The 27,544-nt window shown below is 38.1% G+C and overlaps 1 protein-coding gene and 1 long non-coding RNA gene across 4 annotated transcripts in view; one reads left to right on the top strand and one right to left on the bottom strand.

The window, feature by feature from the left end:
• IL6ST (interleukin 6 cytokine family signal transducer) overlaps positions 1-27,544 on the bottom strand; it is a 36,334-nt gene that overhangs the window by 7,601 nt on the left and 1,189 nt on the right. For 2 of the 3 annotated variants that reach the window (XM_041120615.1, XM_030005467.1), the window contains exons 2-14: positions 20,867-20,947; positions 19,415-19,726; positions 17,472-17,604; positions 16,057-16,217; positions 15,561-15,712; positions 12,866-13,025; positions 7,665-7,747; positions 6,269-6,488; positions 4,987-5,163; positions 4,574-4,675; positions 3,288-3,434; positions 2,190-2,330; positions 835-931 (exon numbers count right to left, since the gene is read on the bottom strand). In XM_041120615.1, the coding sequence (XP_040976549.1) occupies positions 835-931; positions 2,190-2,330; positions 3,288-3,434; positions 4,574-4,675; positions 4,987-5,163; positions 6,269-6,488; positions 7,665-7,747; positions 12,866-13,025; positions 15,561-15,712; positions 16,057-16,217; positions 17,472-17,604; positions 19,415-19,726; positions 20,867-20,933 (1,952 nt within the window). In that variant the 5' untranslated portion in view covers positions 20,934-20,947. Of the gene's footprint in view, positions 1-834; positions 932-2,189; positions 2,331-3,287; positions 3,435-4,573; positions 4,676-4,986; positions 5,164-6,268; positions 6,489-7,664; positions 7,748-12,865; positions 13,026-15,560; positions 15,713-16,056; positions 16,218-17,471; positions 17,605-19,414; positions 19,727-20,866; positions 20,948-21,530; positions 21,662-27,544 lie in introns of those variants that run through there. The other variant, XM_041120614.1, reaches the window with a different exon arrangement.
• LOC115337292 overlaps positions 27,031-27,544 on the top strand; it is a 47,393-nt gene continuing 46,879 nt past the window's right edge. The window contains exon 1 of the long non-coding RNA XR_003922078.2: positions 27,031-27,500. This is a non-coding gene — a long non-coding RNA (uncharacterized LOC115337292). The remainder of the gene's footprint in view (positions 27,501-27,544) is intronic.

Below are 27,544 nucleotides of genomic sequence, written 5' to 3'. Positions count from 1 at the left end.
CTGATACATCTATCCTGCTTTTTACAAAGAGGCTCCAACACCAGATCCTCTGTAGAAGAACTGTGAAGAAGGTTGCAAGATGGGCTTTTCAACTGATGTCCATTAAGAACTGATTTTAGGAGCAGCAGGGAGATCAGAAGGAAAAGGGCACAAAATAATGTCTTTAATTAGAAAGAAAAGATAGTTGACTGCAGGGGGTATGGACATGGGAGAGGTGCTACTCCTTGCCAGGGAAAACACTTCAGCAATACGCTCTCAGCTAAAGCCACACAAGAGCTCTGGCATAGAGGGAACAGGAGGAGGCACGATGTTTCCCAGCAGACAGTAAATAGGCACGAAGTTTGACTGAGGTTATGCAAGGTAAGTAAGATGTTAGCCTAATCTTTTTGGCTGTGAAGTGTAGAGTTTGCTAACACTAATTAAATAGCTCAAATACAGCCAGAAAAGAGATCCTCTGTGCTTCACAAACTAGGGACCATCATTTCACACTCATATGACAACTTAGAAAACAACACAGACAGTATGTCCCAATCAAAACCCAACAAACCTAATCCTGACCAAGTCTAACAAGAAAAGCAGGAATTTCCTTGCAGGATTGAGTCATGGAACATTTAGTTTGAGTGCTAATCCTTAACAGCAAGAAATTAGTACCAGAAGATGCCCTGATTTCTCAAGGAAAACACAAAAATGTTTATCAGCAATCAATGTATGCATGTTTTACCTTCTTTTTCTGATCTAACTGCAGAATATTTACTTGTTTGTATTGAATTATTGCCACATCTGTTATGCCCAAAAATATCAGAAGTATAAGAGAAAGACTACATTTATACTTACAAGTCACGTTTGTTGAAGCAGAACAAAACTCCAAGGAGCACAATCAACAGGAATGCTAGACACACAGGTACAACTATGGCTTCAATTTCTCCTTTCCCTGAAGAAAATGAAGAGAAGCAGTTATAGCCCACTTTGGCATTTAAGGAACTCAGCAGCAGCATACATTCCCAAAGTGACAGGGAGAATCTGAAACTGAACACACCCACAGGGCTCAGTCTTAAGCTTCACCTTCAGAAGAACCTTTTCACCATATGAAGACAGCCTGTTGGTGAAAACATGAAAAGCTCTCTCCCAACAGTCTAATGCCTTGCACCAACAAAAACCACACGTTGCTCTAGAAGCTGTAATACTGATGGAGCAAGTAATTTTACAGTTTGAACAGATATGACAGTAACATCTATCTGAATTAATCTGTGGTCCAGGTGTTTCAGTGGCCTCCTGGCTGCCATAACAACATCATGGTCAAGTAAGTAATGTAAGCAAAGTCACTAGTCATCCATCAGTTTATTCTGTACATGGAAACATCCTCTGCCTGCACTTAAGGCTGCATTACTGTTATGTATTCCTTCCAATGCTATACACATTAAGTAAACCTTACAGAATGCTTAGAGAAGAGCAACATCATACAGAAAAAAACCCCAAACCCGCTGAACCTAAAGAAGTGCTTTCCACAGCTAAGTTTGGTTAATGTTTTTGCTCTCACCATTACAAACAGGAAGCACTCTCTGAAGCTGAACATACAATAAATTTAACTCTTCAAAATGAGTCTCAGTAGAGAACTGTAGCAACCTTAATAGTGATATTAATGAGTATGTGGAACCTGAGGAAGGGCTGTAAGAATGGCACGTGCTGACTGGCACCTAGATTAGCACATCAAGATCCCAGCACACCTCTGCAGCTTCTCATGACACCCATGTATCAGGATAATAAAGGCCAACCTACTTTCAGATTAAAACAAAGACTCTGGACTCTTTAAGACCATGGTAGGAGCCATCAGACACCAGAGGAGAAGACAAGGGCACTGAGTAAATCCCAAAGACTCACACAAAGTTGGGGCAAAAGAATACTTCAACCTAAAGTATACACAAAACACTTCCCAAACCAGCATGTTTGCCAACATAAAAGAGCAATCCAGGGGACCTGCAGAGGACAGCTTGTCCTCTGTACAGTCAGAAGAAATCCTGACTAAACTACCTCTTTGTGATTGAGTACTAGATAGGCTACGTGGATATCACACACCTTGTGAGTATGACTGTGACTGAAACTTTTTTCTTTTAAATTAAATCATCTTCCCCTCCTATCAGATCTTACACACAGCCTTGCTATACTGTTGCAACATTACTTCTCTGCCTTACCAAATTTTTGTGTAGTAAATGTAAAATCGGGACCACTCCTGCCTCCTTCATCTGTGTATGCCATCATCCGCACCGTATACAGTGTGTCACTGGTTAGAGAAGAAAGGGTATACTCTGTCTTGGAAGGATCCACTGTCACAGCTAAAGAGAAGAAAAAATTTATACTACTTTTCCATACAATTTATTAGATCTCCACAAACACAGTAGCATTAGGACATCATGTCTTCAGTTGTACAAGATAGTTTTACTAGAACGCATGGCTGTATGGAAAATAGAGCTGACAGAAAGACTAAACTTGTACAAGAAATGCTGAGATTCATTTGCTTCTGTTCAAATGTTTGAATTTAGTCTCTTTCTTGATGGTATTTTATGTGCTAATTTCCTGTGGTTTTTTTTTTTTTTCCTCAGAGCATAGCTACCAACTGAACTAGTAGTGAAGTTGAAGCTTAAAGGTCTCCAATAAGCAGAATACGTGGCTAACTAGAAATAGCTAGCCACTAACTAGAAAAAACATGGTTAACTAGAAACAACAAGAAGTAGGGTAGGCATAAGTAAACGGGCCTTCCAATTTAAGCAAATCTAAAGAGTATAAGCTTTTGATAGTGCTAGCTCCCAGTCTTATGCCTGCAAGTCATACACACTACTGAGAACTAAAATGCACTTCAAACGATATGTTTTACATCAGTAATGCATTGATCTAGAGCTCCAGGAGGATTACCCCCCCACACACACTTTTTTTTAAGGCTTTATCATAGTTGAATGCAATCAATTCCTTTACAGCTCGAATGGTCTAGCTTAATCTTGCAACACCACCATCTTATCCTGTATTTAGGTAGAAAGATGGGAGCACAATACCCACAAATCAGCTTTCAGAAACTAAACTCAGTGCCCTGTTACACACAGACTGAATGTTCTGAATTCTTTATTAGTGACTTTTCTGTTCAGTATGGAGGAGAGCTATGCCTCAAACATCAGCTTTATGTCATCAGAACAGACTATCAGCCACACTTGATTCTGTATCTTTTTTTCAGGAACATGTATTAGGAAGGAGACAGATGGAATACTTCAATGCCACAAAACACTGCTCTGCTTTGTTACCTGTTTCATTTCCATCAATAGTTTTGTAAAATATGGTGTAACTTCTGATAAATCCATTTTGTTCATCCACTGTGAGATGGTTCCATGTCAGAACAGCTTCAGCTTTTCCTACTTTTTTTGTCTGAACGGTTGGTCCTTTTGAAGGACCTGTAATGGGAGGTGAAGATTAGTTTCTGTTGGGCACCTTCACATCCACAGAACCAGTGTATTAATGAGCACCAAGTTGCTCCTGCATAAAAACTTAAATGGAATAGCTAGACTAACTCATCTGCAAAGCATTATTTTCAGACAACACAGCAACTCCAAAGGTGTTTTAAAAGAGAAACCTCCAGGAAAAAAAGATATGAAAAACAGTAATCAGCAGATCACGTGAAATTGTCATCTGAAGTTAATTAGTCTTGGCTTTATACTTGGAATTTAAAATAAGTCAGTATGGAAATATTAGTATACCAATAAAATAACAAACTCAAGCCAAATTATCTGATAAAGGTTGGAAAAAGGGAAGGAGTCAGCCACAGATGTCTGTGTGTCATGGTTTAACCCCAGCCAGCAAACTAAGCACCACACAGCTGCTCACTCACTCCCCCCCACCCAGTGGGATGGGGGAGAAAAATCAGGAAAAGTAAAACTCATGGGTTGAGATAAGAATGGTTTAATAGAACAGAAAAGAAGAAACTAATAATGATAATGATAACACTAATAAAATGACAACAGCAATAATAAAAGGATTGGACTGTACAAATGACACGCAGTGCAATTGCTTACCACCTGTCGATCGACACCCAGTTAATCCCTGAGCAGCGATCCCCTGCCCCCACTCCCCCCAGTTCCTATACTAGACATGACACCACATGGTATGGAATACCCCGTTGGCCACTTTGGGTCAGCTGCCCTGGCTGTGTCTTGTGCCAACTTCTTGTGCCCCTCCAGCTTTCTTGCTGGCTGGGCATGAGAAGCTGAAAAATCCTTGACTTTAGTCTAAACACTACTTAGCAACAACTGAGATCATCAGTGTTATCAACATTCTTCGCATACTGAACTCAAAACATAGCACCATACCAGCTACTAGGAAGACAATTAACTCTATCCCAGCTGAAACCAGGACACTGTTAAATACTGTAAAGAAGCAGAATGGATGTTAATAGAAGGGACAAGATCAATTACGTCAGATGACCCTCAAGTGGAAGACCATTTTTCACTACATAGTCCACATTAAAGCAAAGGTCTCATTATTTTTAGTCAAGAAAGTCAGTTTATGTGCTCCAAGATAACCATTTTGTACTTACGATCCTGCTGAAGATAAGCCTTCACAGACTGTCCACTTCCTTGACCATCAGCATATAGAGGGTAAACAGTTATCAAGTAACACTTGAATGGCTTTATATCACCTAATAAAGGAAATTTAAAATGTGTTGTTTCACAGACAGTCAAATTCTTCACCATCCTTCTCATTTACTTCAGATACAGGGTTCTGGGTTTTGGCTGTTTTATTAAATGCACTCGTATCTAATGCAGCTGACTTTCTAGAGTTCATTGATATACTGCTCCAAAATATTAACTAAAGGAACAATATAATGGTTCACTTTCAAATGTTAAATTTAATAAACGGACTTCACAAAAGTTCATCCCTCCCTTTGAGAATACTTATTAGGTTTTTAAAGTGTTCTACAAAGTATTTGTAGACTTACGAGCTAAATACCTTTTAAATATGTTCCTTGAATATTTCCTGGTTCGTTCTGCCATTCTATAGTGCAGTCTGAGCTGTTGGACACCAGACACCATTCGATCACATATTTAAGAATATAACTGTTAGGAGCAGTCCACCCTACCCACAACTTGCCATCTTTAGGTAGTGTTCTAACATTCTTCACAGGAGCTGTGATGCAAGAAAACAGAAAAGTGATAAATACTGACAGTTCGTCCACTAGATATTCATAACAATAGCTATTTTGTCAAATGTGGATACTTCTGTGCTATTGTAATGGTGACAATTTGACAGAACCTAAGTAAATGTAAAAGCCATTTTCTGAAATTTGGAAGCTTACATCTGAATCTTTATATCAGAGATCCAAAATAAGCAGTATTAAGCTACTTGAAAACTGGAAATTAGCCTCACAGTAAGTTGCCTTATTGGACAGTAAAGAGATATTATGTTTCTTCCAAAAGAAGGGGTCAAGGTATTTCAGAGACAAATCAAACCTTGAGACACTTCTAAATTCCCATTCTAATCCTCACACTCATGTACCTTACCAAATGCTTCTCACTGCAATGCTACTCTGTTTGGAACATACCCTTAATTAGTTCACCTAATAGTTTTAGAACCTGTGGCTCTCCCTTGGTGTTTACACTAAAAGCAGCATCTGTCTATATACTTATTTTTTGCTTCCTGTCCTGCTTGTGTTCAGATTGTCTAAGAGGAGGCTGGAAGTAAGGAGAAACCAGCCTGTAGTTACTGCTACTGCACAGTGAAAGGAACTTAAAAAGGAACATGAACAGTAGGGAAACAGGGGAAGCAGATAAGGCAACTGGGCAAGATACTGGAACTGTGAGAAAGACAGGGACAAGAGAAGAAAGGGGGGGGGGGTGTGATCAGAAAGCAGAAGGGAGAGCAATGGTGAGATGGTATATACATGAAGTAAAGGATGCTTGCTTCCCCAACCCTCTGATTTTTTAAAGAGAAAACAAAAATGCCCACTATACTAAGAAAAGAAACAACAGGGACTATAGTGCACAGTAGGTCTAAGGATCAAAAAGAACAGCAAAATAGCACACATAACTTCAAATGAGGCTGTGGGTATATAAACCCGCACGTTCCCTAGTATACAAGTGGTGGCATAATTTTAAGGTGTTAAGACTGCAGATACATTCAGTAATACTTTAATTATGTGTCCACGTAAATGGTATAATTTTACAACACTGAAGATTTTTTACAACAAAAGCGATGCAGATGCATTTGAAACAGATATTGCTAGGACACTAACCTTTTGTATTACTTGCTGGGATAAGTAAAACTGATGGAGGGGATGCCCCAACTCTGTTATGGGCAATCACAGTCACTTCATAAGTTCCATTTGGCAGCTTTAATGTAAGGTTGGTGGTATTGACATTGTATTTCTCTGGTGGACTGGAGAGAGATGATTTAGCTCTGACAGTCACTTCATAGTACAAGATTACTCCACTGGCTTCAAATGGCTCCAATGCCTGTTAGAAACACATCTTTGATTATACTGGTAGTGAATAAATGTGACTTAACTTTTATTGTCTTTGATGCGTAATTTAAAATCAGAGAGCAAGACAAGTTACGTAGATCAAACAGCTGTATATTTAAGGAAAGCGCAAATAACCCATGTTCATTTCTAGAAAGCAGTAACTTCCAGAATGATTTCTGGTTTAAATCCTCTTTTTCTTGGCTCACAATCCTACCTAATAGTTTAATAAAAGCTATTCAGTAAAGACTGCAGAACACGTGTTGATAAAACCGCCATTTCATGTGACTTTACAACACAATGACATAAAAGGAATCTCACATCTTAAGCTGTGTTGAACCCGAATTCAAAACAGCCTGAGTAGTTCTCTTATTACACATGGTAAAATACTTGTTTCTGTTATCTAATAACACAGAAAAATAATATGTCTGTGTAAAAGTATTAGTTTTCAGATAACTTAGGAGAAAACTGTTGAAACTGTGAAGTAGCACCAGTTCTCCAGTTCCAAACTAAATAATGTCAGAAGTGGCACGTGGCATACGAGTTACATCAGAAAATGATGCCATATCAATATACATGTAACTTCACATAAGAAACCTAGTAATAGGGGAAAAGTAATAATAAAGAGACAGCTAGATCAAATGCGTCAGTTCATGGACCAAAAGAAAGCAGGAGATGGGGACTGACCATAATTGCATTCACTTTCTCAGCTTTGGACTAATCAGCCAATGAGACACAGCAGCCTACTGCATGCAAATGTACGGTGCTGTATTTAATAAGTTTGGCCTCTGGAATGTCTCTAGGCTTAATGGATTTTGCAGCTGGAGTATCCCCATCCAGACAGTGTTACCAGTTTTAGAATACAGCAGGAGGCATAACATGAAGGTTTACTTTGCTCAAGTGAAAGTTTCCAATTCCACAGACTCCTCAGGACAGCAAGTCAGGAATCTGGAAGTGGATTCTGTATACTCTGGATCACAGATGTGTGTCAGTTAACTGATGGCCTTTACATCTATGCTGTTATTATAATAATACTGAAGTCACTTCTTGTATCAGTAAAACCTGTATTATCCCAGCTATCTACTCGAGTTTGTTGAGGTAAATTTTGCCACTTAAAAACTCATGTTTTTAAAAGAATGCTCAATTCCTGCAGTTTATAATGTTGCTTTACCTTCCACATCAGATGCACAGTCCAGGAAGCTGGTGAGCGAGATGCATCAATGATCCTCCATATGGCTGGTCCTTTAGATGGTTCTGATGAAAGAAGCAATGCTTAACAGTAGAAGTATTTTTATTTAATCCGTTTGAATTAATCCTTTGACTATCATTAGAAGGTTATGCCCCCCCCCCCTTTTTTTTATTAAAAACATATACCAAAAGCGTTTCTTTAGTTCCTCAAATCAAGTAATGCTTGGTATATTACATGGAACACCTGCATGGAAAGATTTCCTGAAGGGATGAACAAAACACCAGTTCTGCTCTAAGTGTACAGTACCAAAATAACTGAGAGTCACCATGCTGAGCTTCTGCCACAATGGGCTGAAGGTGACAGTGCTGAGTGAAGCATGACCAAACCTACACCATGCAGCCTGTGTTCAGAGGCACAGCCCTGAATACCTGTATGCTGCAAATCCTGCTATGGTCTGTAACTCCAACACTCTCCCTACCACCCCAATATCAAGTCACCGAAAAAAGGAAAGTGCAGGAAAGTTAAAAAGGAGACAGATTTCTCCTGCCAGAATTCCCCGAGTTTCCTATATCCTTTATGCTAAAAAGGGTAACAGAACTGCAGTACTTTTGTATAATACTACAATACTTTCTGGTGTCAGTACTGTAAAAAAATTCAAGTGGTGTTTCCACTGCAAGTTTCACTTCAAAGTAGTGAATCAATCTATTACAGTGCATAAAGCAATAAAAAGTGGCCAATCCTTTGTTAGGGCCTTAGCCCTAACAGAAAGATGATCTTAAAATGAATTTACATTTATAATCTTGCTAGACTGTATTTTCTCTGGGAGTTTTTATTGCATTTTTTAATATTAATCAGTATGAGTTTTTGGCTGTTTTACCTCCAAAACCCAGTATCAAGTCTATAGTGTGCCTCTTGTCTCTTATGCTTTACATCAAGAGGGAAGGAGAACTGCGAACTGAGGCAAAGGGAGCTTGCTCTTAATCTTGAGTACCCTGATTTGATTCATATGAAACAGAAGCAATTATACATCTTGCCTGATATAGATCATGAATGCACCATGATCTGCCTTATGTTCATTTCCACTGTAACACCTTTGTTCTGAGGTTAAAATAAAGCCTGGGTACTTGATCACTAATAGCAGTATTTTTGCAAAGCCAGTCACCACAGCAGAACAGCAAGGCAGTCTAAATACATAGGCAGTCCTGAAATCCTCATTGCTCAGGTTGAGATAGTAACCACAGAAAACAAAACCATACCGTCCTTAGGAGTTGAAAAGAAGTGACTAGAATATCGAAAGAATATTTGACAGTATTTCCCCCAGAGAAAGTAAATTTTGCATAGAGCTGAAGCAATGCCACTATGTACACAAATTCCATTTTGTTTAAACAGGCAGGGTATATACTGTAATCTTTTTCTTACTTCTCCAATATAAGATGACATGTGAATTCAGTCCAAACTCATTATTGGGAGCTCAATTAGGATTAATAAGGAAGGATTTATGATTCAGTGCAGTTAGTTAAGCTCCAAGCACAAAGTGGTGTTTTGACAATGAAACTTGCATTAGTTTAACTCTGTTTAAACACATGCACTGAAATGCTGTGCTAAGTAGGACTGCTTAAGAGGGTGCCTTTGAAGGCACTAAGGAACAGATAGCATACTACAGAAAGGAGACCAGGAAGAACACAAGCAGGAAAGGCTAAAGCACATTTAAAAAAAAAAAAAATCAGGCTGACTTAGAAGCTAAACAGATATCACAAAGTATTTGTAGTAGTCAGAAGGAAGAATAGAGTCCCTGCTGGGTATCAAGCACACAACCAGAAGGTCCATTCATTGGCTCCATATGGGGTAGGACAAGTACAGGCCAGAAACAAAGCCAGTCTTCCAGGCTATCAAAGTAGAAATTAAATGGAAATGGGACAAAGCTAAAGTAGTTTCACTCCTCATAACCCTAGAATTGAAAGAGAAGAGTTTCTAACTGATAATAACTGAGGTCCTGGAAAAACAAGACAAAATCCCCACATCGTTTAAGTCTCTTTAAAGTCAGAAATCAGCAAGTGATTCCCAATGCTGTTGCTACTGATGATTCAGGAGGAAAACAAAAAAGCTTTTAAAAACAAATCCCTTTGAGGGTGATTTACTAATTCTAGAATCCCCAGAAATCACAGTGCATGTTATTGTAACATACACAGCTATGCAGCAACCTTGGTCTGCTGGATATAAAGACCCTTGGCTACAGCCACTATTTGGAGGTAAAAAGTAGATGTTTCCTGATAAGGATTACGTAGTAAAACAATTGCCAAAGACTTCAAAATTGCCAGAATGCTTACATTAGTCTTCAGCATTATGGTTGTATATTTGTGCCCTTGCATTTAAGGATTCTGCTGAAATTTCACTTGATAGTTACAGTACTTAACACTTGGAAACATAATCAAGTGGAAATATAGAAGTATACCTTTCTGAATATTGTAGTGGTAAATACACCCATACCTTGGTAGCTTGCTACTGAGACAAACACCAAATCTTTTGAATGCAGCAGGCAAGCGGATGTAGAATCTTCTGAGATACAGGTCTAACAGTCTCAGACAAAGCACAACATCTAAAAGTTGGTTTTATAATTGAGGGCAATAATAAAGGTATAAGTAACTTAAGTGTCCCCCGTCTGCTTGTTTCATTTGCAATAGGCAACTGTACAGTAAAAATTGATTAATAAAATTTTGATACAGGTTTTGCCAAAATTGTAACCTGAAGTCCCTTGTTTGAGCCTGACACTTGCTAGAAAAAGGATCAGGGAACTACGGACCTCATGAGCTCCTTTCCAACTTAAGTTATCCCACTATCCTATAAATTTGCAACTGTATCTAGGCATTTGCAAGAGGTGACCACACCTCTGAAGTTGTCTGTAAGCAAATTCAGAATAGGAAATTATTTTACTGTCAACTTATAGCTACAATAGCAAACTGATTAACAAGCAATGCAGAAAAAGTGTGACTATTTTGTTATCACTAGGAAGCATAGCTACAACAATTTGTTAAAATGCCGTTCTACCAGCAGAAGACAGACGGTATTTACATTTGCAGTGTATCACAACTAACAGCACAGGTATTGCTCAACAGCTTACTGCACACTGAAATTAGTTCCTTACCTTTAGCAAGAAGCAAGACACTAATGTAGGGTGTTCTGATACCAGTAGAGGTTCAGATTCAAGAAGATACCAGTTAGTACCTCTCAAGCATCTATTAAAGATGTTAAATTAGTTCCAGTTCAGTCTAAGGGTACTATTCAGATGAATGACAAAAGGAACATAGACCACAGAAAGTTATATATCAAAGCCTGGGGTTTTTATTTGGAGAGCAAATTAAAGGGCCAAATGCATAGGTCTAGGTTGTGTTTGTATACACTGCATGTATTTTTGTTCTGTTAATGGAAAATGTAAGAATCCACTATCTGAGAACAGGATTTTTCATACTGTAACAAATGCATGGGTATGATTTTAATGTCAGTTTTCCAATAATTACTGCTCAGTTATTGTGCAACTTTATTTTCTATGGGTTTACAGCTGCTGCAGCAATTGCTAAGTCATGAAATGCTGCAAAACAAAACAGCCAAAAAAAAAAAATCAGTAACAGAAAACACTAAACATACTCAACTAATGGTTTTGGCACAACTCAGTGGCAGAAGGCACAGTCTCTACTTAAGAACAAACTTGCAGGACAGCCTCTCTAGTGGGGAAATACTTTCATGAGCTGTGAAGTATATTAAATTCATAACACAGTGAGTTGTAGTTACTTTAATGTCACAGCACATTTCAAGCAATGCATGTGTTCATGAGCAACTGGAAGCAGTCAATGAAGTTAAAAAACATGCTGTTGAATAGAATGGACACAGATCTTAGAAGAGACCAAGTGCAGTAACAGCCACAGTGCCACTGTCCTGAAGGAATATGAAGGAGTCCAGGGCAACACAGCACACCTGCAGAACATACAGTTCAATGGAAACAGACAATGCCATAACAGCTGACTGGGGCATCAGAAGGAGTTCAAAGGCCAGTCAAGTCGATGAGCTGGTTGTAGTGCGAACAGATTTGGTACATGGCAGCAACTTTGCCATGCTGAGGATTTGCTCCAGAAAGCAGCGAAGGCTGATACTTGACTGAGGCTCTTCAGCAGTAATTTTTCCCCAGGGCTGTGAACCTAAATCTTAACCTAGTGGTTTGCTATCTTTTGCACATTGTAAGTAGTAATTGGTTTATACTTTGAAGTTGTATATATCCTGCTTGCAAAGTCCTTTTGTGCAAGACTAAACATGATCCAAATACTGCCCCCAACGAGCTGATGCTGGTAAAAGTTTTCCTCATTACATCACGATAGCAGTAATTCAGCATTCACCCCTATGGCAAAGGGACAGGATATTACAAGTCCAGATTTATAAGATGACAGCTCCAATGATTATGTCATCAAGACAGAAAATTGTAAGGAAACAGTGACTTTTGTGATTAAATACAGCTAAAATAAAACCATTTTTCACAGAGACTCAACCTTGCTTGAAGTCAGCAGTTAACAGATGGCATTCTCTTTCTTCTGCCTCCCACAGTGACAACTGGATCAGCAATAAGCAGCAAGACTCTTGATTACTGTGTGCAGCATATTGTAAACAAGTGGGTACAAGACCATGCAGAGACAGCTGTGACAAGCAAGAAAGTGTTGTGGACGCAAGATGTAACTTGGGAAAAGTTAAGAGTAAACCAGAGTGTTTAGATGCTTTGGTGCATAAAAGGCTAAACTTCCCATATGACATTATTTCATATCACAGCTTCACTAAATTTGTGAAGAAGTTTATGTACACTGTATGATTAATATCTTCTGCTTCATACTTATTGATGCTTGTTCACCTATGACTTTATCTAACGGTCTCCTAAACACTGAGTTGTTCATAAACTAAGGCAGTCTGTCTACCAAAAAAAAAATATCCTTTCACATAGGCAGACTAGCTTTATGGGAAGCTATTATCATGCTCCTTTGAATGCATGGGTCAAGTTGGTCAGTACTGAAAGTAACTCAGGAGAGCTTTGTTGCATGTGTAATCAAATAGCTCAAGCGAGGATACACAATTCAGCTGGCTATTGCCAAATTGCTGAGCACTCACACATTTTGAAAGTCAGTGACTTACTTTCATATATTACTTACTATCTTCAGTTGTGACCCCAGTTTTTTCTTCACTCCAGTCACTCCAGTAGCCCACTCCATCTTCCTTCATGCAACGAATTGAAAAGACATACTCTGTGTAGGGTCTGAGCCCTTGAACACTGAACGAAGTTCTCGGTGAAGCTGTATCTTCAGGAGGAACCTATAAATGGAAGAAAGATTTGAGAGGCACTGATCAAAAGTTGTAAAGCTGAGTTTTGTGCTACTACAGCTCCCATCCAAGAGGGCTCCCTACAGCACACACACCCAGTACAAACAACATAGTTTTTCTTCCCTATTTCCAAAAGCTTCAATTCTCAACCATGGTTTTGTAAGGGACCAGAGTTGTGTGTATTTACCAGGTATAATACAATACATACACTAGAATAGGTAAGCAGCTCAGGACAGTGTCTCATATTGTTTTCTTTTTTAATTAGTTCATGTCTACTTCTCTGTCCTTCCTATATAATTCCTCTACTTACTGATCTACAATATCCCCCCTCACATTTCAGAACTTTGTTACGTTATCTGCTTGATTGTTGATTGTAAAATACCTGTGCTAGAAACCTCCTATAAAGCTAGAGAATCCACAATTATTGCTTCCACTGATACACAACAGTGTTTCTTAACTGACATTGGACATAGTTTGTTTTAGAGTAGTTTATACTTTTGCTAATAAATGAGTTTATTTTCATAAGCTCTTCCCTCTATCTTAGATTAGCAACTGAATGCCAGAAAATATTCTTATTGTATATGTACAGGAACAGATGTGTGATGCAGATAATAGATATATGTAGGTCACACATACTGACTCATCCCATGTTATTTCACTTGCAATTAAGGGGTTTTTATAGTGAGCAACCCTGCAAGAGGAATGACTGCAGATTAAACACACATGCAGTACACTCAAAAGGGTAATCCTAAGTGTAAACAACTGTCAAAGTAGTCAAATTTTACCACAGCTACACAAGCTCAGTTGTTTTAAAAATTACTATTTCAATGGTCTTATGCATATGTTGAAAGGGCAAGACAAATTAAAATGACTTAATAGGACAACATGTCAATAGATCCTGGAGTTGCAGAATAAGCTGTGCAGGGCAGTGCTCTTTAAAATACCAATACAGGTGACCTTAATAATTAATGTCTGCATCTAATACTTGAAAAGTTCCTCCAAAGGAATACACTACATTAGTCACAAGTAGCTGTGTTATGCTACCTGCTTCAAACACCATATTTTGGTTAAGTCAGAAGCAGTCTTCCTTCCAACAAGTCATGAAATTCAGAATACTTTTGGCCATCTGTACTGAAACAAAAAATGGGAAGATCTTGATAAGAGTGTTCCTGGAATACTGCTGCTGTGAGAGAAGGCTTAAAGAGAGGCAGAACTGAGAAGCTATTGAAAATATGTCCATAGGCTGATGTAGAAGAAAAAAAACCCCAAAACTCTGGATGATATGAACATATTATAGTGTACTACAGGTAAGGCATATGCCTTACTCTCTTCCAGTTCCTTGACTGCATCAGGCTTAAGGCATGCATGCAGGACAACCATACTGTATAGAATCATAGAATCATTCAGGTTGGAAAAGACATGTAAGATCAAGTCCAACTGTAAACATAACACTGCCAAGTCCACCACTAAACCATGTCCTTAAGTGCCACATCTACACATCTTTTAAATACCTCCAGGGATGGTGACTCAACTATTTCCCTGGGCAGCCTGGTCCGATGCTTGATAACCCTTTCAATGAAGAAATTTTCCTAATATCCAATCTAAACCTCACCTGGCACAACTTGAGGCCATTTTCTCTCATCCTATCACTTGTTACCTGGGAGAAGAGACTGGCACCCACCTCGCTACAACCTCCTCTCAGGTAGTTGTAGAGAGCAATAAGGTGTCCCCTCAGCCTCCTTTTCTCCAGGCTAAACAACCCCAGTTCCCTCAGCCACTCCTCATAGGACTTGTTCTCTAGACCCTTCACCAGCTTCACTGCTCTACTCTGGACACGCTCCAGCACCTCAATGTCTTTCCTGTAGTGAGGGGCCCAAAACTGAACACAGTACTCGAGGTGCGGCCTCACCAGTGCCGAGTACAGGGGGACAATCACTTCCCTAGTCCTGCTGGCCACAGTATTTCTGGTACAAGCCAGGATGCTACCGGCCTTCCTGGCCACCTGGGCACACCACTGGCTCATATTCAGCCAGTGGTCAACCAACACTCCCTTTTCCGCCAGGCAGCTTTCCAGCCACTCTTCCCCAAGCCTGTAGCATTGCATGGGGTTGTTGTGACCCAAGTACAGGTGCAGCAAGTTCAAAAAAGCATCCCAGCACTGTACAGTGTTTGCCCAAGCTTTAAATGATATTTAGATCAGTAGTTTTGCATGTGCATGGGAAGTTCATGAATGTTCTAGATGTTGCATGTAGAGAACAAAAATTCAGAATAAACATACTGCAACATGATGGGGAAGGACAGCAGAGAAGTCCAAAGAAAAAACCAAGGTCAATGTACTCTAGATTGTGCCCAAAACCCCTAGATCATAGCCTGTATGAACAGGCCAGATAAACTACCTTGGGAGGCCACATGAGGCCTAAGGATAATAAAGCAAATCCTCTGAACTGCAGCAGTGAGGGAACTTTTGCAGTTTGACAAATGGCTGGGTTACAGCAGAAGAGTGGCAAGGGACATTAGTGGGATTACCTGCATCCAGTTTGTGTCACCAATGATCCTATAGCGAATATTGAATTTCAGCTTCATCACAGCTATAGAAATCCGATTCTCCCAGGAAAGCTTCAGAACAGTTGGTAGTATTCCTGAGTTGACTGATAAGTTGTGTGGAGACAGAGGTTTAACTAGAAGAGAAGGAGTTAGAGTCAACTCTACAGCTGTAATTTATCATGCCTCTAGCAGTTGGTACACTATGTTGTAACACTACTATTAAAGCCTTTCACAAGCTCAAATGGCTGTATTTCACACCAGTTTCTAAAGCAGACTACTCAACAAGAACTTGCTATCTGAATTGTGATCAAATCTCTCACCTTCCCTACCTTTGTCCAGCACAGTTCAAGTTCTAGTCACCAATATTTTGGCAGTGTTAAATTTTTATAGTAAAGAAACATGAACATACCAATTCAGCAATATGCACAGAAGCAGCAGTTATGTACTACTAAAGCTTTATTAAGAGGCATATAGTTACCAATCTCAATGGGATCAATAACAAGAGGATCAGATTCAGCCTTCCCAAGAGCATTTGCTGCTTCTACCCAGACCTCCAGGTTAACAAAGAACTGCACATCAGCAATCGTACAAGAATTGTTTACATCTTTTGGTATACAGTCAGGAAAGTTCTCTTGTGGCCTAAATAAAAGAAAAAACAAGGTACAAAGCAGTAAGTTCGATTTCCTTTATAGAGAATCTCTAAGTAAAAGAGAGTGATCCATCAGTTTAGCTCACGTCTCCCCTCTGCCATTATCTTTGTAAGCAGAGGCATGGGAAGAAAAGGTGAAGCGATTACAATGGCTTGTTCAGCCACAAATGCATGTTTGCATTAGAATAGAAACTAGAATAAAATCTCTTGACTTCAAGTCACATATTTTCAAAAGCACATGCCACGGTATTGTAATTATAAAGTTGTACAAAACCCTAACTTAACTTAAAAAGTAAAGATCAAGAATTGATACATTTAATCAAAAGCACTATGGCTAGTAACTAGAAGCATATTCATGCAGTAAAAGATGTAGTTGGTATTACCTGCATACCCTTCAAGCGTACAGTATTACAGCTACAACACATTATCACTTCTGTTCACCATCTTCTACTACACTAACAGCAGATAGTTCCAGGGGCATCAGGAGATTGGCAAAGCATTAAGGTTTTCTATCTTTCCATACTTTCTACTACACTTGTTATCAAAACAGTGTAGCAGAATGGGGTATATGGAAAGCTGTTGGCAAGTCGTTCCTGTTTCCAGAGCAGAGGAACAATTCTGTCCATTTTAAACTACAAGAGACCATTTGAAGAGTTTGAAAAATACTTAAGTTGATTTGCTTTTACAGGAGAAATACTTTTTCCAAAGCTTTCATGTTAGGATTAATTGTGGACAAAAACCAGAGTTCTTCAAAAGTACAGAGTAGATAATACCTGTACAAAATCCAGTCACTATATGTTGGTTTCTCTACTTAGAATCATAGAATAGTTTGGGTTGGAAAGGAAATTTAAAGGTCATCTAGTCCAACCCTCCTGCAATGAGCAGGGACATCTATCTGTTTAGAATGGGATAGAACATTCACCACAGAAAGAAGTGAAACATATAATTTGGGTCCAGCCACCTAATGATTAGGTGTATTGTACTCATGCCACACTACTCATGTATTTGAAGCATGGAAAAATACTAGAGAGCTGTTACTCCAAAACAAGTGCAGCAACAAAATTTCAAGTCTGACTTAGAATTACTTTAAATGTGAACTTCTTTAACTCTTCCCTTCCCTCCAAAATAGAGAGTAATACTCTAGGAAACTGGATTTATCAAAGAACTCTTCCAAAGTATCAAGGAATTTCAAGCCTACAAATATTCTTCAAAATTATTTAGATATTCTATAAAGGACTACTTACCATCTGTATTTCAACCTAAAGTGAGTGTCCAGGAACGTATGCCTGCCAGGGTTCCAGGTACAAGTCATAGGATATGTGAGTTTTGACACCTGATGCACAATGCAACTTAAGTTCTTGGGCTTCTCTGGGGGCACTGTACAGAAAAAGTTAGCAATAATTAATCTATATACACATTTCAATCCAGTAAGAATCATGCTAAGTGTCCCATCAGAGCAATTTCAGTGAACATCAGAAGTATTTATAGTCAGATTTATTTCTAAAGGAGGGGGCAAAAGTGCTGGATGCCATCCAGCAATGGAAGTTAAGATGCTTAACAAGCTGCTCTGAGAAACAGTAGGCTGCATAAGCAACAAGCACCTGACAGTAAGGAACAGCACAGAATATTTCTCATTCTTTGAGGCAGAAAACCTGATATCAACAATCTCTCATCTAAATCTATTTTAATTCACACAGAAAAAAAATGTTAGTGAGCACTAAGGTGGATTGGCATATGCTGACTTTGCCAATAACCTGAGCTCTAAGGCAACTGTGATAGGTCTATTCTCCCCCATCTGAGCTAGGAAAGAAGGATAATTTAGCTGCAAACACCTACAAGAAAGAGAAAGGATCTTCATTAATGCACATTAGTAGTGTGTAAGAAACTTTTTCAGAGTGCAGCTGAACTATTTTTTTTCCTCCTTAAATTGAAGTGACCGCATACAAAGAGTTTGTTTCTAGCTTTTAGAATGCCACTATTTAAAAGAGTATAATGCACTTGAAGAATCTTATTTCCTTTCAAGCAGAATGCTATTTTCAACAGAACTATGCTATGAACCTTACAGTTTTGTTCTTGAATAGCTGTATTCTTCTTAAACCTGTTGCTGCTCTCACTGTTTACAGAATTTTCCTTTAATTGACAGTATGAAAATACAGTATCTTTAAATACAAATGCATCTCAAGATCCATATGTGAATTACAGCTGTAGAATGTTATCTGTACTGTCATTCAGTTTATCATCTTAGGATATTGTATCTGTCCTCAACTTTCCATATATTTTGCCTGTCTTTTCCGGTAAAAAATTTACTCCTCAGAAGTTGAAATAGAAAAGATTGTTCTTCTGTCAACGCACGTTGTAACTCATGCTAGAACCACATTAGTTTAAATGGTGAACTCAAGCCAGCCTTTTGTACACAGACCTTGCAACAACTGCAATGCCTTTTGCCAACACTAGGAGGCAACATAATTCATCAGCCACTTATTTTATAAACAGGCCACCAACTAATTAAGTAGTAGTATATTAAGTTATTCATATTACTTTCTCAAAACCTCAGTCTTGCCTCAAAGTGCACTTGTTCAGAACTATGCAAGTGCTATCATGCTTGAACAAGGGAAGTTTATAATCAGTTAAAAGTATTTTCTTACATATAGTGGCAGAGTAATCCAAATAGCATGTTCTATCCTTAAGGCAGTTCAGGTTAGCTTTAGTGATACAGATGGACTAAATGTTTCTCAGTCCATTAATGAAGAAAACATCAATTTCATAGTGTTGTTATGAAAGCAGGACATATGACCTTGTGGTATTTCCTTGAACACTGAACAGAAGCAAGAAGTAAGGAAAAGTTAGTCTATTTCCTAGATCTATTTCAGTTGAATTCACATTTTCTTTTTGTAATTTAAATCTTCCTGCTTCAGCTTTTTTCTATTGTTTTCTGTTTTCTTCCCATTTCAACACTGAAATACTCCAGAGTATTTTCTATTTTTTGGAAAACTTTATTCTGTGCCTATTTACCAGAGCTTTGACGGCATGTAATTTGACAATGTTTTTATACAGTTATCCAGGAACCGAGGGAACGGAAATAAGCATCTCAAGAGATGCACACTTTCCATTGTTTGTATTCTCCTCCCTGTTTCTCAGAAGCAATTTTCTTAAGACCAGAATAAAAGGCAAGAAAAATGGTACTTACAGCCTATTGTAACTGTAATTCCATAAATGTTCTGCTCAATCTGTCCATCTGCTAAAATGTTGCATGTCAGAGGAGTAGCTAGTGAAGAAGTGTCATTAAACGTGACACTGGAAACTGTTCTGTTTATTTCACGATACTGTTCTTTAGGTACCACTTTATTTTTAATTTTCCAGATGATTTGATTAGCATAGATATTGCCAAAGTCAAGACAACTCTCATTCAAAATGCACAATGCTGTGAAATTGGAACCAAGGGCCAATACAGGAGACTCTGGGATGATGTGACCACATGACTGTACAAGTCCACCTGAAACTAAAAAGAAAAAGAATTGCATCTTTATTAAAAGCTACAGAGCATTCCATAATCAATATTGCTGATACAACACTAGTGTAATGTTAAAAATACTACATGTGTCTAAGCAGCACATGAATTAGTTACTTGACAGTTATAAAACTGAAATGCATTAGTGGACCACCAAGCAAATTTAAGGGGCAAAACCAGTGTAGTGCTCCCCAGGCTTTGCAAAAGCATTTTACCAAGCAAGAAAGCTCTATTAACAACAGGGGCCTTTACAGAGAGAGTACAGTCAAGGACTGAATGTTTAGTATATTTTGAAGGAAGAAGGTAATATAGTTGAGGTTACTTTTGTGGTTAAAAATGCATTTTCTGTAGAGAAAGTTAACAAAAAATTGGGATAAGTGTGCACCTTTGTTGTGGTGGACTAGTTTTAGAAGAATTGCATGCAAACAGTTGAATACTTGAGTTATCCATTTCAAAAGCTTCAGTGTGTACACTATAAGCATATTTAGGAATTATAGTGAACTCTGCACCTTTGACAGTATTTTTTTTTTTTTTTTTTTTTTTACAAAGGAACTTGAACACAACAATAAAATTGCGACTATCACTATAGAGCCACATAAAGAGAAAAGCATCAAGTGTTAAAGAAGAAATAGGTGACTGAAATACTGCCTTGAATCAATAGCCATACTAAACATCTTGAGGATGATTATTTGCTACACAACAGCAGTGGCCCACAGCTGTAACTTGATCACAAAGCCCACTACACTAGTTCACTGGTAGCTTATTGCTTTAACAGCATTTAGACTAAGATATGCTTTCATTTAGATACTGTTTGGCATATGTGAAATTAAACTTCAGTTTGCTACAGTGACCAGCTCCAGTAATGTCAGTGGAAGCAAAGCAAAATTCCACTGACCAGTCACTCTTCACCATCTCTGTACACACACGAGCAATGAATAGAAGCAGAAGTGAGTATTGGTTTAACATAATTTTACCATAGTATTAAGAGCATAGACTAGGTCTCTCTATCCTAATACACCTTGCTTTCTGCCCCCACCCCATAAGTATCTAGACAAAAAGCAAGTATGTAGTTCAAGCGCCTGATTAAAATAGTTGTACAAGTCTCTTCTGTTTGAGACACAGAAGTCTTACCTTCAAGAGAACAAATATTCAAAAGCAGATACAAGCAATGGGCCACCCAGTTCCACCCAGAAAACATGCTGCACAGAATTCCTGTAACAGAGGCAGATTATTTTTTAAATTTAAACTATTACTCTTTACCTTAGATCACTGTCAAATTCAGATTTGCATTCGATCTATGACAATTTCTCAGGTATGCACATTTACTTTCCTGAAACAGTATCTTCTCACTCTAGAGAAAGAACTGGCATATTGTTTCCATTTTACTCACTGCTATAACAAAATCCAAAGTCTACGTGAGACAACTGATGCAGTTTAAAGCCTCTTTAGTTACAAATTTGAGAAATGCAACAGCTTAAGGTTTTCATGTCATATATGGAAAGAAATTTCACTGGTACTTCTGTGGCAGGTTCAGTTAGAACAGAGAGCATAACATGGTGGTTCAGGTTTTAAAACAGAACCCTATGAATTTGATTATGGTTACCATTCTTACCTAGCTTTCAAGGGCACTGATATAAGTGCTTTGCACAAGGTTCAGAAGAACTCACCACAAAAACATGTCTCAATCACAAGAGTGACTTAGAATACATTTAAGAATTACGAAGCACACCACTTCCATATCAAGAACTGTTAGACTACTACAGAAAAAGCATTAACTAATTCTTCAAAACCTTACAAGGGAGTTTGTAATTCCTCAAAAGTTGGAGAGTTTTTTTAACATCTTATGTTCTTTATTTCTGTATTGCAGCAGAGCTCACTTGTTCTCCGTTTGGACAATTCTGCAAAACAGTTTAGAGAAAGTGAAGCATTCACAGAGTAGCTTTCACTCCAGTTGTTTTGAAGTCACACGGTCTCTTCTGAATTTCTCAACCTGCACTTATAAAGCAGCCCTAAATCACCAAAAGCAAGTGACCATTCCATTCTAAGCATATGAACATATTGTTCTTACAGTTAGAAACTAAACATAGAGTTTCTAGGTTTACTAAGATTTGAGATGAGATTGCCTGTAGCAATCCTGCTTCTTAAGTTTTATTTTCACTGACTTGGCAAAACTTCTTTGGAAACTGGTATTCTGAGCTTTACCCCTATAAAAGGCAGCTCACTAAGAAGTTTAATGGAATTCCACAGTATTCCATAGAAAGGAAAATTTAAAAGCTACATTTACTATTATCAAAAAGGAAAAGAAACTGCAATTTATGACCAGAAATACTCCTTTGCTTTGACTGCATGTAGTTTACTTTATAATAATGACAGAAAGACACAAGGCATTTCATACAGATCAATAAAACCAGACAACACATGTAAGCACCAATGTATCAATACCAAGCTACAACCTCACTCCTTAGGCATCAGCACACCTAAGCCTCCTCCCCCCCTTTTTTTTTTAAACAAATCAAGGTAAGCAGTATAATATAAAGAAAATATCTATTCATAAGAATTAGAAACCAACAACTAAATGAAAGCCAATCTCAAACCTTTACAGCAGAGTCTCTGTAAGGCTCACCAATGTAGATGTGTTTCAGTTAGGACTAAAATAATAGCCATCAGAATCACTCAGCAGTATCTTTATTTGCATCTATACTTGTTTGTGAGTTCATTACTCAAAGCCCACCAAAATTTCCTATATAGAAATTCTGTACTAGAAATACTGCTGATTAGGAGACTTGACAATTATATTAACAGGCATTTATATTTGTCACCAGAGGTTGTTTTTTTAAACTAAATAATGAGACTTATTTATAATCAGACTGTAGTTGTAGGGAGTTGAGAACCAAAAAGCTATTCATTTTTTTTATGTTACACTCAAGTACTCTCACTGGGCTAGATATGAAAACCATTATAGAGTTTTAAGTGCAATACATCTTTAGATATTTATTACAAGCATACAGTAACTAAACCAATTGATTTTTGCTTATTATGGACATAAAGTCTTCCAATATCTGAAAATTAAGGTTTCTACCCACCCCTGCCTTTCTGCATTTTAAAAACCCCAACTGGTTTCACAAATTTTAATAAATTCTCACAGTGAATACAACCAAACTCAAGAAGAGTATCCTCTTTTGATTTAGGTCTTTAGACAGTGAATAAAACCAGCATATAGGAATCTATTTTAGTGTCTTGACTTACTAACATTTATCAGAAATACTGCTTGCTACCTTGTTGTGCTCTATTAAGGATAGATCTTAAGATGCATTATTTTAAACAAGATTCATTTAAAGCTATTTAAGTTGAACAGCTTGCATTGCAGAAGATCTGAAACTCAGGAGAACCCTGAGGGCAACTACAAGCTAGGTGGAAAGAAGCAGCAGCTCCACTTCCCTGCTCATTGCCAAAAGCTGCAGAACAGCAGCAGAAACAGCTTCCACACTGAAGAGGAAAGTGTGAAGCAGATGTAAAAAGGCAAAAAGTAAAGTTTTTAAAAAGAAATGTTCAATATAGCATTTCTCTTCCATTTTGTATCACAATTGGTGCAACATTAGCATAATGGCAATGTCAGCTAAGATAAGTATTAGATCATTACAAAGTTATTGGTTTTCTTTTTGGTAATGATTTATTTCAGGTTAAACAATATTTCCACAAAACTATTCAAGAACTGCTGGTATTAAAGTCATTAAGTATGGCTGAGGTTAATAAAAAAAATACTATGAAGCACCTGAAGGAACATAAAAGCCAACACTTAAAAAGCAATAACGAACTCAACAGAAGTAAACAATAATACAGAATTATCACATATTTTGCTGGTAAGAAATCAAAATAAGATGACTTCACCTTTTTAAATAAATGCCATTTCTGTATTCAACTGTCTTCCAGACCTGGAATACAACATTTCAGTTGTCCTGAGCAGATTCATTTACACATGGGAAACTGAGGTCCAAATTTCTACTACTCTGCACTTTGGAAAGTTTAATAGCTGTTTTGAGGGAGCAAAGAAACCCTCCACAGTTTATAGTACTTATTCCACCACACTCAGCTCCTGAAAGGCAAGATAACTGAGACTCATGCTCCATCACCTGCAATGGAAAGTTAAGTGGGAAAGCCCACTCACCTACCGTACGGGAAACAAGCAGTTGTGACTGTAGTGTCAAAATCAGGCTACAGTTCAGCATGTATCTGCTTTTAGGCTGTTCTGATGTATTTTACTTTTTCCCCCTGCTGATCAATGCAGTTTGAAGAAGATTGAAGCTACACACCTCTGAACCCACAAAGGGGCTATTGCAATCCCTTCTAATGTGTGCTATTTTTTAAAACATTAGTCTCTCTACCTTTCACAAGACTGATTCTTAATCGAAATTTAGTTCTAGGGAAAAGAATCAGAGTTACACTAAGCACTTCCATCCATCTTGCGTAGATAAAAGCCATAAAAAAAAAGAAAAAAATATGGTGGGGCCTATAACTAACAAAACAGGGAGCCATACTTCAGATCAGAGCAAGGAAGATACTTCAATGGAAACTAGCATTTTCTAATCTGAGCATATAAACATGCTGAGGTGCAGACAGTGCAGAAACCCTGCATATTAGCTATACCAAAACTTTAAAACATAGTGCTATCATTCAAAAGAAATGCTGCTAAACACCAATTGTTCACCATTAACAACTTGAAGTCAGACTAAGTTGCAAGTCTGGACACCAGAAAATTCAATAGTTTCTGTGATTATGCAACACAGCCCAAAATCTTCTGTTTTACAGACTGGTGTAGTGTATTAGGAATCTAAGGTGAAAGTTCAACCTGATGCTGAACTAACATTGAAGCAGCTAGTCATTTCAGAAGCTTTTTTTTTTTTTCCTCCTCAAAAAAAAAAGCCAAATCAACATTTTATCTATACTATGTAGTTGTTGTGGACCACTAAGTGAAGAGGAAAGGGAGACAGAGAAAAAAACTGATGTTAGAAGTTTGTCAGGTTACCTCCATAGTTAAGTCTGCCAAAGTGCAAAAGGATCAAAGTCCATCTAAATACTACACAGTAAAAACAACATGTTCAATTTAGAACTGCTGCTTTTGACAGTCCTTAACTTGGAGCACGTAAGTTACCTTAAAGAGGAAAAAAACCTGTTAAAATGCTATGATTACTTCAGTAAAGACAGACATATGAAACTTTTATGTCATAAGATCACCCCATTTAACTCTAAATCATATGGGACTTCTATTATCCTTCACATCCTGCTGCCATTTTGAAAGAAAAGCATTAAGCCTTTAGGCCTGAACCTTCAACTGATGCTTCAGGCAGTGTCCTATGAAAAACTAATAACGACCCTATAGTCAAGCTTTATATGCACAAAGTAGCAACAGCATTGAGTTTTATGACTAACGTGTGAATAACAGCTTTTGAAGAAATGTCAGGCATTCATGCAAAATGGCAATCACTACTTATTCTGAGCAACAGAGAGAAGTCTTACAAATTAATCTTATTTCATAAATCATGAGAACTACCCCAAAATGAATTCAGGTATATGTCATATGATGAATTATCACCTCTCTATTTCAGGTCCAAGTAAACTTAAGTTGTCATTTGTAGGTCAAGACTCTATAGCCAAAATAACATGTTCTTGCCAGCAAAGCCAGCTTGCAAGTCAAGAAGTATAGGTAACATCATGACCACCACAGGAAGGTGTTAGGTCTATTAAGGCTCATCATCACATCAATTATGAAACCCCAAAGGTTGCTGGCAAATTGTTTTCCAGAAATTCCTCAAAAAAATAAGAGCTAAACTTACAGCTTCAAATGGTAATCTCTTACTAATAATCCACATAGCTCAGGAAGACAGAGCAAGTGATACTGCACATAGCAGCTACTGCTTGAGGTTTTATAACAAGCCAGGTAGTACTTAAAGCCCATCTAAAAGCTGTAACTATCCTCAAGGAATTTTGATTACTCACACTGTAAGTGCTTTCTAATTAAGACTACTTAATCTGCAAGCTTCCTTCCTTCTTGGAAATATCTGAGACTCAAAAACCCCCCAAACACCTCTAAGAAAATAACTTTAAAAATCTTATATAACATTATATGCACAGAATATTCTGAAAATTTTTCATATTTAAAATACCTATACACAAATGATACCTCTATCCCTCTCACCAAATAGATAAGTCATTTCTCCACATTACTCATTCTTTTGCCTCTAGAAGGAGGCTTCTCCCTGCCTCCGGGGTTTTAGTACAGCACTCAGAATAAAAAACCCAAACAAATGGCCACAGAGTAAAAAGATCGAAATACCTCATTACAGGCACCAAATATTTGCTTGCAAGAATTAAATTCTTCTTTCTGGTACCTTCTTAAATTGCCAATCACTTTCTCTGAAATACTTCAGATTTTTTTTTGCAGCTAGCAAGTAGCTTTAGTCAAAAAAGCAAGTGAATTTATACAAAATAATATCTTAGCATTCCATGTTCTCATCTTAAAGTCAAACCTTCAAGACTGACAACCACCAATGCTGGTTCTCTAATTTAGACAGTTCTTGCTAATCTAAGAATCATTCTAAAAAAAATGCCCAAGAGGTTTATTTATTTTCATACAACTGTGCTAGTGCTAATCCTCCAGAGAAGCAGCATGGGAGACTGCGTGTCTCCATTTTGTGTACAGACTTACGAATGTGCATGTATCTTACCCCCACCCCCCAAAAATGTATATATAGGCTTTACTTGAAGAGATCACATTTCTAGACATGTAAACAAGAACCAAGTATTTATTTTTCATGCTTAACATCTAGGAAGTAATCTCAAATTTTCATCACCCTCTTCTACTTTCCTATTGTGATACATCAACATATAGATTAAAGTTTAAGTTCAGAAGTTACATGCTTTCGACAGATAGCTTTTACATACTGTTATTCCTCTGAAAGTAACAGTATTTAGAAAGAGAAGTATAAATTTTAAGTTCTATAAGGGAAAAGAGGGTGTAAGAAAAAAGCCTCTAACTCCCAAAAGTATCCAACCTCTTCAGGTTGTGGACCCTTTTTTTCTCCTCTTCTCAGTGACAGGACAGGTCACTAGTGACAAAAGTATAACCCCACATAATTCTATTACCAGGTTTCTCTTTCAGAAATGCCTCAGAAGTAACAAGCAGCCACCAGCTGGCCATCACCTAATCAGCCTAAAACAGGGATGAAAACTGAGACTGGGATTTATTCTCCTCTGCACTGCCAACACACTTGGCAGACTGCTTTCCTTTGTGCCTCAGTTTCATCATCTGCAAGATGAAAATAATGACACCGTTTTTCTCTAGGAAGAGCGTCAGAGACCCACTGCAAGGAGGACTGGAGCTCAGGAGCACATTGGAAGTTAGCAGACAACCCGGGCTGCTTACTGAACCCACTCCTCCCTAATTCCTCGCGGAATCCCTCCGGTAGTTGGATCAGGTGTAAAACAAAGTGTGCCTTTCTTTCAAGGCCAGCAGTCTTCTACCTTCTTGGTGTACAGCCAACAAGAACAGACCACTTGTGGTGAAGGCAACAAAATGGAACGCTTTCCAACAAGAAAACGCCTGCCGACAGTATGGCCAAGCTTATCGGAGAGTTGAAAAAGCCCGCAAGACAGGAGTCTAGTGAGGGTCTCAGCACCTTTATTAACTAAGACTACCGGCTTTAACAGCCGCCGCACTAGAGAAAAACCCGGATACTCTTCAGTCTTACCCTCCGCGCCACGACAGCAGGTCAGTAAAACCGCATCAAAACAGGGGAAGGGTTGCAGAGGGGG

This window comes from Aquila chrysaetos, chromosome Z (assembly GCF_900496995.4).
Source record: "Aquila chrysaetos chrysaetos chromosome Z, bAquChr1.4, whole genome shotgun sequence".
In the NCBI taxonomy this organism is placed as follows: Eukaryota; Metazoa; Chordata; class Aves; order Accipitriformes; family Accipitridae; genus Aquila; species Aquila chrysaetos.
This window is presented reverse-complemented; position numbering and strand designations above follow the sequence as displayed.